This window comes from Strix uralensis, chromosome 2 (genome assembly GCF_047716275.1).
Source record: "Strix uralensis isolate ZFMK-TIS-50842 chromosome 2, bStrUra1, whole genome shotgun sequence".
In the NCBI taxonomy this organism is placed as follows: domain Eukaryota; kingdom Metazoa; phylum Chordata; class Aves; order Strigiformes; family Strigidae; genus Strix; species Strix uralensis.
In genome coordinates this window covers 56,142,659-56,160,346 of record NC_133973.1, presented here as the reverse complement: position 1 = coordinate 56,160,346, position 17,688 = coordinate 56,142,659, and the positions used below count along the sequence as shown (strand labels likewise).

The window sequence follows — 17,688 nt, the reverse complement described above, 5'->3', positions numbered from 1 at the left end:
TCAGTGTTGTTGCGTGAGCCTGTCTCAGGTCTGACCTGCTCTTAGCTCAGCGTGGTGCCCATAGGTACCAGTTCTTTTCCAGTTTGCTGTTGCCATCAGGCTGCAGCTTGCAGGGTGCCCAAGGGGGTGTGCGTGTTGATTTTTCCATTTAGTGAAATGGGATCAGGTTGTAGAATAGGCGCCTAATTCACTTGTGTGCGTGTGCACGTATGTACACACCAGATATTGAGTTGTCTCGGATTTCTTCATCTCTAGTCCAGCAGAACCAAAAAAATCACACATGATCATTAATGCCAAAAGAGAACTCTGGCACGGTTATGGTAGGCTGCTATTGCTAAAACACTTTTAACATGTTGCTCTCAAGCATCACCCCAAAGAAAAGGTTTCCCCATCTTGCAGGTGGGGGAGCTTCCTCTTGGCAGTATGAAGTAACTCGTCTGTAACTGCGCAGCCCATTGGCGTCAAATGCAGCAGCAGTAAAAACCAGCGCCCTGCGAACAGGAAAACATTACCCTCCATCTGTGTGAAAATGAGTCACTGCCTCCACGCATATCATGAGATGTGACGTGGTAGAACAGATTAATGGCTTTTCTACTGCAGGTTTATCGGCTTTATTTCAAGCTGAAGGCTTAAAAAGGTTTTCAGCAAGAGGTGTGTTTAATGCCATTGAACACCCCATTTAAGGGGAAAGCTTTTTAGGAGTAACTATATACCAGGGCATTTCCCTTCTGATAGTGCAACTCTGTTCTCTCTGAATGTATTTTCCTTTTTTGCAGTCCAAGAACTGTTTTTTCCCCCCCTCAAGCCTATCATTTTCTGAGTGAGGAGACAAAGAACAGCACTGGAAACCCAAACCTGGTGCTGCAAAGCTTTGGTGTGAGGAGGAAAACCGTACAGCACCTCCGGCCCTTCAGCCCTGGCTTGGAGCTCTGTGGCAGTAAAACCAGATGCTCCAGAAGGGAAATTCCCTCTCTTTTTTTGTGACAAAGGGGACTAGAGGAAAATCAAGCATACACTGGTAGCCTGATTTACAGTCTGTCCTGTTTTCTGAAGTTTAGTTTCTTACCCCAGATGCTGAAGCCTTTCTGAATTTTATCTGATCAAATTGCTGACTATGAGCCAGGAATGTGCGCTTGCAGCTCAGAAAGCCAACTGTATCCTGGGCTGCATCAAGAGAATTGTGGCCAGCAGATTGATGGAGGTGATTCTCCCCCTCTACTCCACTCCTGTGAGACACCACTTGAAGTTACTGCATCCAGCTCTCTGGAGCCCCCAACATAAGAAGGACATGGACCTGCTCGAGCGGGTCCAGAGGAGGCCACGAAGATGATCGGGGGTTGGAGTGCCTCCCCTGTGAGGACAGGCTGAGAGAGTTGGGGTTGTTCAGTCTGGAGAAGAGAAGGCTCCAGGGAGACCTTATAGCAACCTTCCGGCACTTGAAGGGAGCCTACAGGAAAGATGGGGATGGATTCTATCAGGGAATGTAGTGACAGGACAAGGGGTAACAGTTTTATACTGAAAGAGGGTAGATTTAGATTAGTTATAAAGAAGAAATTCTTTACTTGAGGTGATGAGACACTGGAACCAGTTGCCCAGGGAGGTTGTGGCTGCCCACTCCCTGGAAGTGTTCAAGGCCAGGTTGGACGGGGCTTTGAGCAACTTGGTCTAGTGGAAGGTGTCCCTGGTCCATGGCAGGGGGGGTGGAACTAGATGATCTTTAAGGTCCCTTCCAACCCAAACCATTCTATGATTCTATAAAATTTTGGTTTTTTCAAGAAGCAAGTGTGTGGGGTTGATGCAGGCCCATGGGGCTCATCTTCCGAAGCTGATGGGCTGTTATCAGAGGGGCATCCTTTAATAGAGATGTTTCAGCTCAGTTTGAAAAATGCAGATGGATGTTCCAGAGCAAGCAATGTTTTCCTCCTGCATTTTCCACAGCCCCGACATCTATGCTAGCAACTGAATTTATTGGAGGGACCTTTAAGACTCACTGGAAACAGAGACATGAGTTTAGCATTTTTTTATACGGAGCAGATTTTGAGTTATGTGAGTGCAAAAATTCCACTTGGAGCTCGTGGGGAAAGAGCTGAGATTTTTTTTTTTTTTTTTCCCCTTTCTGACATAACTCAGCAGCTGAACTAATTTTGCTCAGACTTTCCAAGAAAACTCAAACAGAGACCAGACACATGATATTTCATACTTAAAGGAATTGGTTTCTAAAGGGAGAGTCGTCCCAGGAAGGAGTGGTGAGCAGGATGCAGGTGTGAAGTTCACCCCTTGGAGGACAAGAAGCATAGTAACCCAGGAGGAGAAAAGGAGAAGAGAGAGTCTGGCTGTTGCTGAAGGGTTGGAAAGCCCTGATGGTCTGTTACCAGCTCTCAGGGTGCGCTGGTGCACCCCATGTCCCCCCATGCCTCCCTTTGCCTGTACTCCCAGACAGCTGTGTTATCTCCTCTGCGCTCACCCCATGACCACATGTGGTGGTTGAGGAGGGGCAGTTGGAGGCTGTGGTTTGGTCTGGAGTAGCCTTTTGTGCCTCAATTTTCCATCATTTATCCCAAATGTTCCCTCCTGCCTTCCCCTTCTCTCCCAGGCCCTCTCCCCTGTGATCTGGTGCCCTGTGTTTTTTGAGCTCTGCTGTGGCTTCATAATTTTTTCCATAGAGGTTACTCAGGGTAAAGCTGCACATCAAAGATGTGACTGTATTTAGCTTGCCCACATTATCATAGCAGGAAACTCCTTAATATGTGGTGGTGGGGCCCATACAGTAAAATGCTGCAATATTTTACAGTAATGTTTCCGATACTGCAGCCTGCCCGCACTTGCGTGGTGGGAAACTGAGGGTTTGCAGTGCTATTTACTCAAATACAGAGGCTGTGCAATTAGTCCTTGAATTGTAGGAGAGATATTTGCCAATTTTAATATCCAGTCTTCCCTCTGTATTTTCCCAATTTAACTATTCTCTGCTTTTTATGTGCCATATTATGTTTCCAAAAAAGGCCTGTAACTGGGTTCAGCATTTTCTTATTTTTCCAGGAGTCTGAACCTTGCTGTGATCCAAGCCCATTTTAACATTTTTTTTTTTTTAAATGCCATCATTAACACAGAAGGTCAATAAATCAGTTGGCTTGTTCAGTCTGAGGCTTCTAAGGTGAATAGTCTTAAATTGCCCATGGATATTTTTCAACCTGCAGAAAACTGCCCATTTAACTTGCTGGTGATTCAGCCTGCTTGCTTTTGCTGAAGACAGTTTCCTTGTAAAATCGCCATCCAACAGCATCTTACTTCTTGTTTAGAAGACTCTTTCATAACTCTTTACCTGCCTCCTATATCCTGTAGGGTGTGATGTCACATCACCATTTCTGGATCATCTCCTACATGGTAGTTGGTGGAAGGGGAATTACATCCACCCCCCTTGGCCTTCCTGGCTCTAGCCTAAACAGACCTCGTTCTCTGACCCCTCCCCAAAAGACATACATCCCTAATCATCTCCCTGTACTTTTCATTCATGTCTTTCAAGATCACCCCATTAATAATCTTGCTTGCTGACTTCCTGAGCTATCAGGCCCATTTTCTCTGGCCAGGTGGTACTGAAGATGTGTGGGGTGACCGTGCTCAGCTCTAGGAACTTTCTCCCTCAACCTTATTCTCTTATGGTGCTTTCTGAACGCTGACTTCTGCTCACTCTGTGGGCAGCACTGACCTCTGAATTGCCTGAATTCAAGGCCTGGGTAGAGAGTGTTCTTCATCCATCTCTGCGACTAGGTCTAAATCCCTTGGGACTGGGGGTGGATGGATGCTGGTAGAGCACCCAGTTCTCAAGACAAGGTGCCTTTGCTTGACAGGTCATGTTGAGCAGTTAATGGCCATGAGGCTGGGGCACCATGCTGGGCTCTTCTGAGAATATGGTACTGTATGCTCCACACAAGTATTAAGGGCATAGAAAGTGACAAATCATCTGTCAGCACGAAGGGGTCTTGTGATGATTTCCAGTTAGTAAACCAGCAAGATTGCATTCTTCATTATTAGGTACTGTGGAAAAGAAATCCCAGGGATTTTCAGTCCCCATGCTCTTCAGTTTGTGCAGTACCTGCTGTCATGAGAACAGCTAATCTGACCAACCAGATCGGTGGCATGCTCAACTCTGGTGGAATCATAATTGAAATAACCATGAATCACTTCAAAAGCATTGTGTCTGGAGTAGCATCTGGCCTGTTTTGCCATTATGTTGGTACCAGGGCATAGAAAAGCCCTGAGACACACTATATTCCACTTTTGTGTGTTGGCTAACTCATGCCACATTTGGAAGAGGTGGAACAGATGATGCTTTGGATGCCCTGGAAAAGTCACTCCAAACAGATGGGAATTGAGGAACATGCAACTGGCCTTTAGGCTTCTGCATTCTTCCCCTAGCCTTGTGCCAGGTTCACCTCTTCCTTATGCTACAGCGGAAGAGTCACTGAAGATGTATGCTTTTCTGCCTGCGTACTGTTCTGCTTCACATAGCAACCACCCCACTACTGTCTTCAAGGAAAAAAGCATACAGATGAAAGCGTGTAGGTGAGTGTTCATTTGAAGTGTTGAAGTAATTCAGTAACTGTGATCTGTTGAAAGTAACTTGAAACTTCTTGGAATTGCATTAAAAAACGTACTGCCTGCCTCAGTGCAATGTGTCCAATTAAAACAGAAAACAGGATGAGGAGAATGTAGCATGGAACTAGCGTGTCTAGTAGCAATAGGCCAGGGCCAAGACTTTTCCTTTGATGACTGTTCAGCTAGTTGTTTCCCATCAGTATACTTTTCAGCTTCTTTGAACCATGGGATGTTTTGGTCTGGGCTTGCCATGTCAAATACCTTTCAGATCTGATCAGTCAGTCAGCATAATACCTAGAATGTCAGTTCACCAATCGAGCTCTTCTAGCTGTGGCTTTTAGATTTGCACATGCTATAGTGCAAACAGTGCCGTAAAGCTGAGAGGTTGTCAGCGTTTCCATTGTAAATGTACTTTATTGCTTGTCTATAAAACTTAGTTCCAAGCTGTGGTGTATCATACAGCTGGCGTCAGTCACAGTTTACTCACTGTGAGACCTGCAGAAAAACGTGACCTTAAACATGATAATACCTTTTAGTTCTTTAAAAAGTAACAAAAAGTGAGTAAATGCAACAGAAGAGACCTGCAGTCCATGCAGTACCTCCTGTGCTTGTTGGCATGTCCCAGCCTGTCAGGCAGCAAACTGTGTTCGCACTTGGGCTTCTGTACGTTGTGTGCATTAATCTCTTTGCTTTCTTTACATAGGAGGCTTCAGTGAATACTTGAAAGTTATCTGGCTTCCTACAGTCACCAAGTCTCATGGGCTAATATTTGGACTTGCTCTTTTGACCCTTACCTCCGTCTGCTCTCATGCAGCACCTCCAATGTTTGTAAGGCAATGTCTCTTTCTTGCTTCAAAATATTGTACACGAAGCATGGCTAGCTGGGAGATCAGGGACTGAAAATCAGGTTGGCCTGGCACAAGGTTTCTGGAAGATATTTAGGGTGATGTGGCAGCCAGGAAAGCTTCCATCCAGAGGCGCAATTGCCAGTCTAGCACTGTGACCTTTCTGGATTTGTGAATTGATCTCTGCCAGGACCTTGCTTCATCTACAGGACCACAGTAGTCTGGCATGGGTCTAAATCCAGGGAAATCTGCTAACCAGAACCCTCTGAGTTTGGGAGATAATGTAGTTCAGTCAGATTTCTTTGTTTCCTTATGCAGTTTTTAGCAAGAAGGTGTTTACTATTATTAAAGCAGAGTGTTGACAAAAATGTTCACTTGTAGATATACTAAGCTAGTCAGTAAAAATGAGAGCTCACTGTTAAGAGCTGAAGAAGGCTCTCTACTGCAGGGCATAAAACGGCAGATGTAATTCAATGCTGATAAAGGCAAAGCAATGGGGGAAATGTCCTTAAGAGACCACAGGATGATGGGCTCCAAACTGGCTGCTGCCTCTCATGAAGCATAGCCTGGAGTCATAGTAGACTGCTCAGTGAAAATGTTGGATGTCTGCCCTAGGAAAAACTGGTGGCATTCCAGGAATTATTAGGAAAAGAATAGGAGACTAAACGTTTGCCCTTGCACAAATTATGTTGCATCAGCATCCGCAAAAGTAGTGGAAAGGACAGCAAGGCTGTCTTAAGACACAGAACAGCAAAGGGACAAAATACATATGTCAAAACAGTTATTCAGCAAGATTCAACACCTTTCAGTGTATACACTTTTCAGTGTATAAACTCTGTCAGAGTATCCAAATCTCTTAGATGTCTAGGTGTTAAGAGTGACCATGAGTTGCATTTGTTACTAATTCTGCATGTAACGGTATTGCGATGTTTTCCTTTGGAATTGGTAGTGGACTCATTTGATGAGATGTGGATGTCTACCTGAATCTGTCTCATTCTAATGTAAATATCTAGAATACAGCCGATAAACTGCATCTGAATAGAGTTTACTTCCTCTCAGCAGCTATGAAAGGAGTCTAGATTTAGTGTCCAGAGTCTAGAGCAGATTTCTCGTGCTAGATGAGACAACTCACACCACAAATGTTTGTACTTTTGTCAACATCAGAGTGGATTGCTGTAGTACACCTGGCCACAATTCATGTTTGGATGAGATTAATTTGCCCTTAAGTTATGTGTATTGAATTAAAATATCTAGATCTGAGTTATTTGTGTAAGGCTCCAGTTCTGCTGGCAGAACTGCCCTCTAAGAGGGCAAGTTAGCTCATCCTGAAATAAATTTTGGAGATAATTATTTCAGATGCCAAAGTAAGGTGAGATAAATAAATGCAAAATAAAGACAAAGTGATACTTAAGGTGCTTGGTGCTAGGACATAAGATGGGAACTCTGTAGTACTCAGTTCAAAAGTGCTGTAGCTAAGTTTTATTCACTAAAATTGGGTTTTGTATAATCTGATATCACATCTCTGCTTTCAAAAGAGTAGTTAAGGCTGATAATCATCCAGGTAGCTGTAATTTCCAGGTATTGGTTTGCTACCTAGAGTTCAACGTTTGTTTGTTTTCTTAGTCTTCCATGACCCTGCAGTCTCTAGCACATTTTTCTCTCCCTGGATATATTGTGCAGCACGTATTTTTTTGGGTAGATTCAGGCTGAGATTGTAATTATCCTACATACTTGTGGTCTGGCCTGGTATTATCCATCACAATGCTGTCATGTGCTGGGCACTGACAACATACTTAAAAAACTATTTTTTATGTGATATAACTAGCATGTTGGGTAGTTTTCTTGTAGTATTAAGAAAAACTTGCCAATGCTTTCAGCTCAAGAGTTCCCAGAAGTTTGTTTATGTAGCAGGGGGGGCTGCCTTGTGCAGGCAAGCAGTCTGAACTGCATGTTCCTTACAGGTCCTTCTTCACTGTGTGGGAAGAATAGGGTGAAGTAAATGATCTGCAAAATATCACAGCATTACAAAATAATAGCATGGTCTAATCCTTTAACCTCATTTCAGCTTCCCATTCCAGCCCTCGGTCATGCTTCACAAGCCACTGAACTCAAGGTGCACTCGCAGCTTCAGCTCCCTGGTGTCAGTCACAGGATCTCACCTTCAGATTCTAATTTCCCTTAGCACCTGTAGGAGTGTGCTCTCATCTGTCTGGCGAAGTATTGCTCTTCTCAATTGTCACTCCTCTTACCCGCTGCTTCTTAAATTGCCTCAATCCTGCGGCAGCTTGTTTGTGCTCAGCAGCGCCATGTGGGACACCTGCTCTGCATTTGGTTTCCTTCCCTAGGCTGCAACTGCCTTGCTTGATTCTCTTTCAGACAAACATGCCACGGTGCTTGGAGATTGCTTGATTTCCGCACTTAAAAGGGCTTCTATAGCATTATAATGGTGACCTGCTGGTTGCCTGTAAGATAATGCTTTTCTCAGCTGCTTGTGCTGAGCACATTGTCTGTTGTCCAAAAAGTCCTACCCCGTGGAGTGCAAAAAGCAGACACTGACAAAGCTGAGTATTCACACTTGTTACATCCCTAAAGTCCCCACCAGGGAAAAAAATTAAATGGAGAGGTTTGAAGTAAAACAGTTGAAAATAGAGAGAGGGGGAAAAAAGGCAGTAAATAAAGGGGGCCAGGGGAAAAAAAGGCAGTAAATAAAGAGGGCTGAGCAGAGCAGCAGGGTGTATGGACAGTTGATTAAAAGCTTATCTGCCATATTTTTGTCTGTTCCAGTTACAGAACTAGGAAACTTCCTCACAGATTCAAAGATCCAAATTCTTTACTCATGAAAGCCCCATTTCTGTACTTGATGGAAGAAAGTGGCTAGCAGTCGTTAGTACCATGCTAGGCTTATCAGTGATCTGCAAAAGTTGTCATGTGTCTGTCAAGGAGCTACAGGCTCTGCACGGGCAGTTCTATAAAACCCCTAAAGTCTGTATCTGTCCCCACTTTTTCTTATGTGTGTTCACGTGTTTTTTTTCTTGTAACCCCCTGTTAGCTGTTTTTTTCTAAGCTTGCCATTTCAGATTACAAACCCTAGGTACTCTCTGGAAGACCCTGTTTCCCAGGACATCTATTTTAGTATGGATGGGAATAATCACTCTTTAGAGCAATGCTTTGTTAGGTGATGTAGAAGCGCACAGCTGCCTCCTCCAGCCACCCTGTCCCAGGACTCTCCTGCCCAGCTTCTGGAGCCCAGCCCGCAGACCTGAGGTCTCTGTCCACGCCGGGGGACATGGCTGCCACTTTCCTGTGTGCAGGTTCAACCAATAGCAAAGCTGAGCATGTACCCCAGAGGTACACACACAATTAATAGCTCTTCACTTAGTGTGAGTGGTGAGATTTGTTTCTTGTCATGGTCTCCATGTTTGCTTTGTCACGTCTGTGTGTCTGTGTATTTTGTTTCAGGTTTCCCCTCTTTTCCCCATAGTTTCCCAAATGACAAGGTCCCCCATCAGACAACCTCACTGGAATAGACATTCTCGCACTCTCACATGCCCTCATCAGTGAGTGTAACTGACCAGGTTTGGTTCCCATCACACCTCCCTCATAATTTGCATCAGGTTTGTGTCCCTCTATCTTCTTGTTCACGGCTTTCTCCTTTTCTTACTATCTATCCCTTGTTGCACTGAAAAAGGACCAGATACCTTTAAAGGAGCAGGCACGCTCTTGCCACCACCCTTACACCATCTTTCTCTGTCTCTAGAGGCAGTCTAGATGGTTCTTACAGTCCAGACACCAAACTTTCGGATGTCTGAAGTTAAGTTGGATGAAACTACTTCATTTAATAGATTCTCATGCTACTAAATGCTCCTCTCATTGGGACTGATATCAGCCATTTCTGGAGCTTGTCATATTAGCGACTACTTTGGGACCTGACCTTTAAAGGAGGTAACAGTCATTTTTGCACCTAGCCAGATGTTGCTGAGCTCCCTGTGGGAAAGAGAGGTATGGTGGTTATGAGTAAACTTCTTCATGCTTTGCTTATGTGCATTGCATGAACAAGGTGTAAGTTCCAGGGCTTCAGAGCAATGGGCATGGATGTTTCTCTGCTTTCATTTCTGTTGTCTGTAAATCCAGAGAACATGCCCCCAGAAACTTCTGGGCTGAAAATGTCCACTCAGCCTGTGTGCCATACTCTAAAGTGTATATTATTTCACAGCCTACTTTGATCTCCTTTTTAACCATCAAATGCATCTGGTAACTGCTTGTTATAGATTGGGGATAGGCATCTTTACGTTTCCTCTTGTGCTCTAGCAGGAAATGTAGTGGCTGTTTCTCCCCCTGCTTTCTTAAAAGCAAATTTGGAAAGTTTGTATATGGGACAGAAGGTAACCACTAAGATTCCTCCAAGAATAGTCTTGCTCATTCCCTTGAGAAGCAAACTCGAAGAAGATACCACATTTCCAGACTTGACACAGAGCAGACATACTGTGATCTTGAGCTTTGCCTTCTGAGCAGTGGAAGGAAAACAGATCAAAGCGGGGAGCTTTGAGTATGCAAAACTAGACAACACTGCAGTGTTATGACTAATGGTACTATGTAAGATCTGCAGTTCATGATGTAAATTGTAGTGTATTCTCATTTGTTTTCTGAGCTGGTGACTTTGCCTACTTGATGACCTCACTGCAGGCAGGGAACTTCTTCCAACATGTGATCAGGATGTATCATTGCAGAAGAAGTCCAGAAACATCCTGGGTTCTCGGGCTGTTTTCAGGAAAGCTGGTATTTATGCACTTGGACACTGTGCTTTTTGTATGTGCTTTTTAAAGTTTGCTAGGCTGTTGAAGTAGTCTTCAGCAAAATACTTTTTCTAGTGGCAATGCATAGATTTCAGTAAGTGCCCACCAGGCCTGCTGACTCATGCTCTCTTGACTGTGGTTTGTGGAGGTATTTTGGAAAACTTTATTCTGAAATGCCTGGCAAAGCTGCATGAATTCATTGACATACTTGTTTTTCTTCTACATGCAGACCCTAATATGGTCAATGCAGGAGACATGAATGGTTCTGGCAACCTGATGGATTTTCTGGATGAGCCTTTCCCCGATGTTGGGACTTACGAAGATTTCCACACCATCGACTGGTTGAGGGAGAAATCACGTGACACTGACCGCCATAGAAAGGTAAAGGCATCGGCTTTGATGCATCGTAGTCCCTGGGTTACAGCCATCCTGGTGATGAGAAAAACAAGCAGTTTCCAAAGGTATAGCTTCCTAACTTGTTCTATGACTTGAGGAGGACTTCTGAAAATATGGATGTGGTATGTCTTGAGTTTGTAAATATGAAAGGGCTTCCAGCAACTTAACCAGCAGAGCATCTCTAAAAAATGATTGGGACTGGGAGGAGTAGAGAAATTGTATACACCTTCTAGGAGGTTAAAAATTTTTTGGTTTAAACATTATACACTAAAACTGTGTCAGCCTGAATCAACAACATATCTCTATGTATGTTTAATTTCAGATTACGAGCAAGAGTAAGGAATCCATATGGGAGTTCATCAAGAGTTTGCTGGATGCCTGGTCAGGATGGGTTGTTATGCTTCTCATAGGACTACTGGCAGGTATGTATGTGTTAGCATTACAGTTATGCCTGAAACCATCTCATCCAAGTTCGCTGCAGTGCCATCTGCTTCTCTTTTTACTTCATTGTCTCTCCACTGATGTTTCAAGGTAAAAAGACAGCTATGCATCCATGCAGTTATTATGCTTAATAAAAATACCCACTTGCAAAGTCTCCTGCTGAGTGCTGACCTAGAAAAAATGTTATTCACTAGTGGGGATTCTTCTACTGCTTTTGGAAATATGCATCTGAGTGCTTTACACTCAATGGGCTACTTTGACCTTCTGAATCTTTAAATCACAGAAGTCTGTTTTGTTGGTAGGAATTTTTTTTCTTGCCTTCACTTACTTTAATTCTGCAAGTAGATACTATGATGTGGGGAAAATGTTAGTTGTGGACACTCAAAGGGGAGCTTTGTAAATTGCTATATCCACTGGGTTATCTTCTTTATATATGCATGAAGGGAAAATACAGTTTCAGACCCAGTTTCAGATCTGCTTCCAGGCCAGACAGACATTACATATTTAACAGCCTGCTCAAACTCAGATGGCAAATTCATTAATTTCCCAAATTGCTCCTGTCTTCTGCTCAGTTTAGCACATCTTCCAACTTGGAAAGCTACACTTCTCTTACCAAATTGAAACAGCTGCCATTTTTTAATGCTTTTTCAGTGATGTCAGGGTGCTCTTGTATCACGCTGCTTGGTAAAAGCATGATGTAAAGTTTCATAATTTCCAAGTGGTGTGGATTTCCTGCTTACCAACTGTCAAGTTAATATGTTTATTACAGTTGCTCAGGAGCCTCAGAATTACTGGGAAAGTTCTTGAGAAAACATTGCTGAAGTGACATTTTTGGCAAATTATGTTATTTTGTAGAGATACACTTATTTCCGCAAAAGCTTTGATGGGAAGGTGAGATGGAAAGAGAGTCTTACAGGCTGCCGGGGCTGCTGAACCCTGCCTGAAGACCAAGGTTGGCCTCATTTGGGATGGAGAATTCTGTTTGCAAATAAAGTTAGAGTAAGACCGTGAGGGCTCTGTTGACCTCCTACAAGCTGATTAGTAATCCCCTCACTCACACAGGGAAAGGTATACACTCACACACTCCCATTTCAGTAAAAATATCCAAGAAGGTTTGTTTCAGTACCAGTTTGCAATGAAACGTCATTCTGAAATCCTCAAGGTTTTTGAAAGACAGAGTTGCTGACCTCTGATAAGCTCTAATGCTGCTACATATCCAGCTTGGATACGGAGGTCGAGGGTAAGCTGCAGCTGAGATGTGTTAGCTTTTGCAACCTTTTCAATGAGATGGGTGCAGAGCATCATATTTTACCTCAGAGAGTTAAATCAAATTAGTCTGCTTTTAAACTGGGGCAAGGACTTGTGAATCAACTAGAGAACAAAAATTACCTGCATGCTTATGGTCTGGGCTGAGCCCTGTAGAATTTTTCTGTCTGCTGTTGAAATGACACATGCTCTGTGCCTGCAGCATTTCTAGGACAGCCACCATCTCAGCCTCAGCAAGGGGTCAACACCCCTTTGATGAGTGGGGAGATTATTGATGAGTGGATAAGGTTTCTTAACGAGCTTTGGGGAGCAAAGATCACAGAATCACAGAATCGTCTAGGTTGGAAAAGACCTTGAAGATCATCCAGTCCAACCATTAACCTAACATTGACAGTTCCCATCTACACCATATCTCTCAGCGCTATGTCGACCCAACTCCTAAACACCTCCAGGGATGGGGACTCCACCACCTCCCTGGGATGTGAGGTTGGTGGTGCAGTCAAGAGGTACTTCACATCATTTCCCTCTCTACTTGAAATATTGCCTGCTCACAGAAGCTGGCCTGCCACGAGGGCATCTGCATGATCACACAGGTTTGCATGGACCAGTCTGGCTCTTTCATGGTCCCTCTTTCCCTGCTGAACAGGCAGAAGGTACCACTGCTCCAAGGGGAGCAGCCTGCCTCAGACACAATGACACTGGGTGAGCTCTTGGGCAGCTGAGCCCAGGCATTGCCAGGGGCAAGGAGAGGGGGTGGCGAGGAGTGGGAGAGGAGCTGTACCATGGGTGTGAGGGTCTTGCAGAGCACCCTGCCCCTGCTGCCCCTGTGCTGGGGACGAGGGGCAGCAAGGTGGGATTACTGGGGAAAGGGATGGCAGGGGCTTCCATGTGTTTCTAAAGGCATTTGGAAGAGTTACCTAAGCCCAGGATTTTAAAGTGAGCTTAACTGATCTAGAAGCCTAAATCCCACCCATCTGGTCAACTGAATCTTTCAGGTTTTGCAATACTGAAAGAGCTGCACCTCCACAGCCAGTGCAAGGTGATGTGGTCAAAAGAAGTAATTCCTGCCCTCCGGTGTCCCTGCCACCAGGCCTTGTTGTCTTGTGCATGTGCAGCTGCACAGGGGAGTTGGATCTTGGAACTGGCCTGACAGAAAAAGTGGGTTTTGACCAGATTAGTTTTCAGTTGATCAGTGGGCTTATCAGGGTTGGTCACCACAGAGCCTCAAGCAATCAGAATATTGTTGACAGAAAAGAGCTGATGGATGGAGGAAGGAAAGGACCATCCTATTTGGCAGTAGCCCTCACTCATATAATTTTTGGAGTGTCGTTGGACCCACACCCATCATTAGTGCCAGAAAAAGCATAGGTGGAAATGAGACCTCTGGAAGGGGTCTTCTCTGTCTTCCTGCTCACAGCAAAGCCAGCTTCAGAGTTAGAGCTGTATGTTTAGAGTAATGCTGAAGTGTATTAAGAATGTAACAGCAGCCATTTGGGATCAGACTAAAGTTTCACAAGTGAGTGTGCACATGTAAATTAGCCTGAGCAGAGCCCCTCACTGTTGCCACAGTCCAACATGTAACACCCATGAATGGTGTTTGGTGTGAATATCAGATGAAAACTGCTCACAGGATGCTCCAGACAAAGATACTGAGTACTACCTGGGCCTGTCTCGGTCAGAAAGTTTTTACACTTTCTTGAGAAATACAAAACAATGTATGGGGAAATGACCCTAAAAATTTTGGGTGCGAGTGCCAAATTTTTAAGCACTCATTTTTAAGGAATTCTGAGTTTTTACTTTGCCCATCCTGCCTGCAAACCAGTGGCCATCCCGCAACCTAACCATTATGAGCCAGCTGAAGGTGTATGCTATTTATCAGCAAAAGAGTCTGTGTTTTCTAAAGCTATGTGACAAAAAGTACTATTGTACTATCACTGAAACGCTCCAGTACTGAAGCTGGATATGCAAAAGTCCTCTTTGTAATTCAGTGCCATGCCATTTAGGTGATGCACTTTTCTGGCACAAGTGCTTTGGGAAAAATATGTTTTCAAAGCAAATTTTTAGCATTCTCATTAGGGCATTGTAAATGATGAGTACTGGCCATCATCAACCAAAGAAAAAGGAGAGAGGTAAAAGGCTAATATCTAAAATGAAGTTCAGCATTTCCTGGCTTTGAGTACTTCATTATTTTTCAGTCCAGGCAGGAGGTTACATAGAAGAAGGAACAAGTTCAGTTCCTTTGATGGAGAAGTAGGGAAATAAACTTATGCTATATTGCAGAGGTGCAGTGATGTGTCTAGACAGCTGTGATAAGCACCAGAAATTAGAGGCTTGACTTTCTGAGATGCTGAACACACTGCAACTTCCATTAATTTAACTTAAATTTGCAGAGATTCGGAACTTGGAAAAATACTAGCCCTGGTCACTTGACTTGTGAAGTATTAGCTATTACACTTTTATTCTGCAAGATTTTTTTCTCTGTAAATCATGTAGCATTTTCCTCTTTATATGGACCCCAAAGCATTTGGCAAAAGGGATTTTTTTTTTTTTTTCCTAGAAGCACATTTTCCTAAACGCACTGTGGTGCATGTGAGCTGGTTGTATTAGGGAACTGAATGTTTGTTCCTCACTCTATTTATTAACTTTATTGGGGAAAAACATTAAAAAATCTGCCTTCCTTTGCACCTTCTGCTATGTATCATTAATATTCAGTTGGCTGATTAACTGTGATTTGAGCTTTGAAGACTGGGGTAACTGCAGAGGGTGATAAAGGTCCATCAAGAGATGCAAGAGGCACAGCATTTGGTGCTAATGGCCAAGGGCTGAGGATTCTCTGTACTATTTCCTAAATGAAACTATAATGTTTCATTTCGGAAAATTGGAGAAGGATTTAGAGTTTACTGCAAAACTCAGTAAGCTACACATGCTGACGTTAGTAGCAACACAGTGATTTATCATCATCTAAGAATATGATTCATTGTTTCCATAGAAACTTGGGAAAATGGAAAAGAGTAAGCAAGAGAAAGCCAAGGTCTTCATAAAAGAAAATAATTGGCACAGACATAATTACTCCCTTCTGCAGCCTTTTTTTTTGTGATCTTGTCTAGTCTATCTGTATAGTTCTTCAGATTATTCCTATACAACAAAAATTCTTCACTGCAAAACAAGTCACATCACTTGTCAGTGTGGTGACAGGTATCTTTCTTAAGGGAGTGAGAAGATATACTTATGTGTAAGGCTCTGTGAACACTTGTGGGGTTTTTCTGTTCTGTGGAATTAAAAAAAACAGGTTACATATGCCTGAATTATTTGAAATGTTGTTTTTTTTCCCTCTTTCACAGGAATGAAAAGCAGAAAACTTTAGTTCCACATCAAATACACTGGCTCTTGAACCCCTGCTCAGGGAAAGGGGAGCAGCCCCCATCCCTGCTTCATGTAATTGCATTCTTAGCAGGAGCCACAAAGCTACAAGTTTTGGGGAAAAAAAAAAAAAAAAAAACCAAACAAACCATTTTGCATTTTCCAAAACATTTTTTCAGTGTTTTAGTCCTACTGAAATGCACCAATGAATTCTGTTCAAATTCATTAACAGTTTCCTGAAACTGTATTAACGATTACCAGTAAAAGTGTTGTTGACTTCTACTTTCCATTGTCTGCGAGAGGGGTTTGGAAAACACTACATGACTTTTTTTCTATCAGTTGGTAGTTTAACGCTTTCCAGAAACAATGCCCCGAGGGATGGGGGGAAGGTCTGCCTTTTGGTGTCCTGGCTGCCCCAACCTCCCCGTCCTGCTGGTGCTGCGTCCGTGAGGGCACATCTGCTCTGAGGGTGCTGGTCCTGGGGCAGGTTGTTATCCCTGAAGAGCAAATGCCCTAGAAAATTGGGTTTTTCTTTCCTTGGGGTCTGGCCACATCCATTTTACCCGTATCTGTGGCTGGTGACCACCGGGTGTCGCTGTAGCTCTGTGTAATTACTGGGGAAAAACTGAAATAAGGGTTCTTTTGGTACAGAGAGGACTAGAAGGATAATTTTATTCTGCATGTTTGGATTGCTAATGAATGTGCTCATCGAGAGGCCCATTCCGTTAAGTTCATAAGTCAGAATTTGGCATCCATATTATTTCTGTACTGAAATCTTCCTTCTAAAAGGTTGCTGCGTTGGGACCAGTAAGGCTGTAGGAAAACATATGTACCTTCCTCCTCCCCTACTACTGAAATACACAGTGTGGTTTGAGACCTGCAGCTCAGTGTGTGCATAGAGGCCCTGCATGAAGTCCTCCTCAGCTCAGTCAAATGGTGCACCTGCCTGGGACAGGCGACAGGATCAGGCCCTACCTCAGTTACCCCTTCCCTATTTGTCAATCAGTCAGTATGAAAATGATAATATTTAAAATAAAAGCTTATGAGAGAGCACTGAAGATCAGATAGCGAGCTGGAGTGGCTGTTTCTTTGCAAACTCATTGTTGCCCCTAGTTCTTCAGTATATTTGTGCTTACACTGCAGCTGCTTCCCCAAATCATGGTTTTCTCCTTGCAACTTGATATTTTTTAATGCCACGGTTTCTTTTTCTGCATTTCTTTTCCCAGGCACATTAGCTGGAGTGATAGATTTAGCTGTGGATTGGATGACAGACCTGAAAGAGGGTGTCTGCCTGTCTGCCTTCTGGTACAGCCACGAGCAGTGCTGCTGGACATCTAATGAAACTACCTTCGATGACAGGGACAAATGTCCCCAGTGGCAGAAATGGTCTGAACTTCTTGTAAGCCAGTCTGAGGTACGGGAGACCTGATTAGGTTGGGGTCAGAGCAGACCAGGGGATGCCCTTTTTTCATGCTTGCTGATGTTCCCTCCAGAGAGTTTCTCTGAAAGAGAAAGTAATGAACTGAGCACGCTGCAAAAGAAGACATTTCCACAAGTGATATCTGCTTAACTTGGAAGAGGTCCTATTGTTTCAGTGTCATGTGTGATGGAAATTGGAAAACTGTGAGATCGCTCTCTCTTTTTATCAGTATTAGAGCAAAAGTGTTTCACAAGATTCATAACATAATCACCGGGGGACCTGGGCTGCTATCCGATTTTTTTCTTTTAAACACAATTTTATGGGACAAAAAAGATGGTCTCTGACAAATACATTTAAGAGGAAATTTTTTAGGATTGCAGATGGTTTTTATGTATTCAAATACCGTGAGTAGTAGTGGGAGCTGCATAAGAACTGCTTGTTATACTCTTGCAATCAGTTTCTCTATCAGATAGCAAAATATTTAGCTAGCGCAGAAAGCTGGGGAAATAATGGGCTCCCTGGGAGATGGCCAAGGTGAAAAATTTGCAGGGGGAGAGGACAGGAAGGGAAAAAG

General features: G+C 43.6%; 1 protein-coding gene across 4 annotated transcripts in view; it reads left to right on the top strand.

The window, feature by feature from the left end:
* Window positions 1-17,688, top strand: part of CLCN4 (chloride voltage-gated channel 4) — a 46,421-nt gene that overhangs the window by 4,996 nt on the left and 23,737 nt on the right. For 3 of the 4 annotated variants that reach the window (XM_074858826.1, XM_074858828.1, XM_074858825.1), the window contains exons 2-4: window positions 10,461-10,612; window positions 10,950-11,049; window positions 16,921-17,108. In XM_074858826.1, coding sequence (XP_074714927.1) covers window positions 10,469-10,612; window positions 10,950-11,049; window positions 16,921-17,108 — 432 coding nt within the window. In that variant the 5' untranslated portion in view covers window positions 10,461-10,468. Of the gene's footprint in view, window positions 1-5,296; window positions 5,422-10,460; window positions 10,613-10,949; window positions 11,050-16,920; window positions 17,109-17,688 lie in introns of all 4 variants that reach the window. The other variant, XM_074858827.1, reaches the window with a different exon arrangement.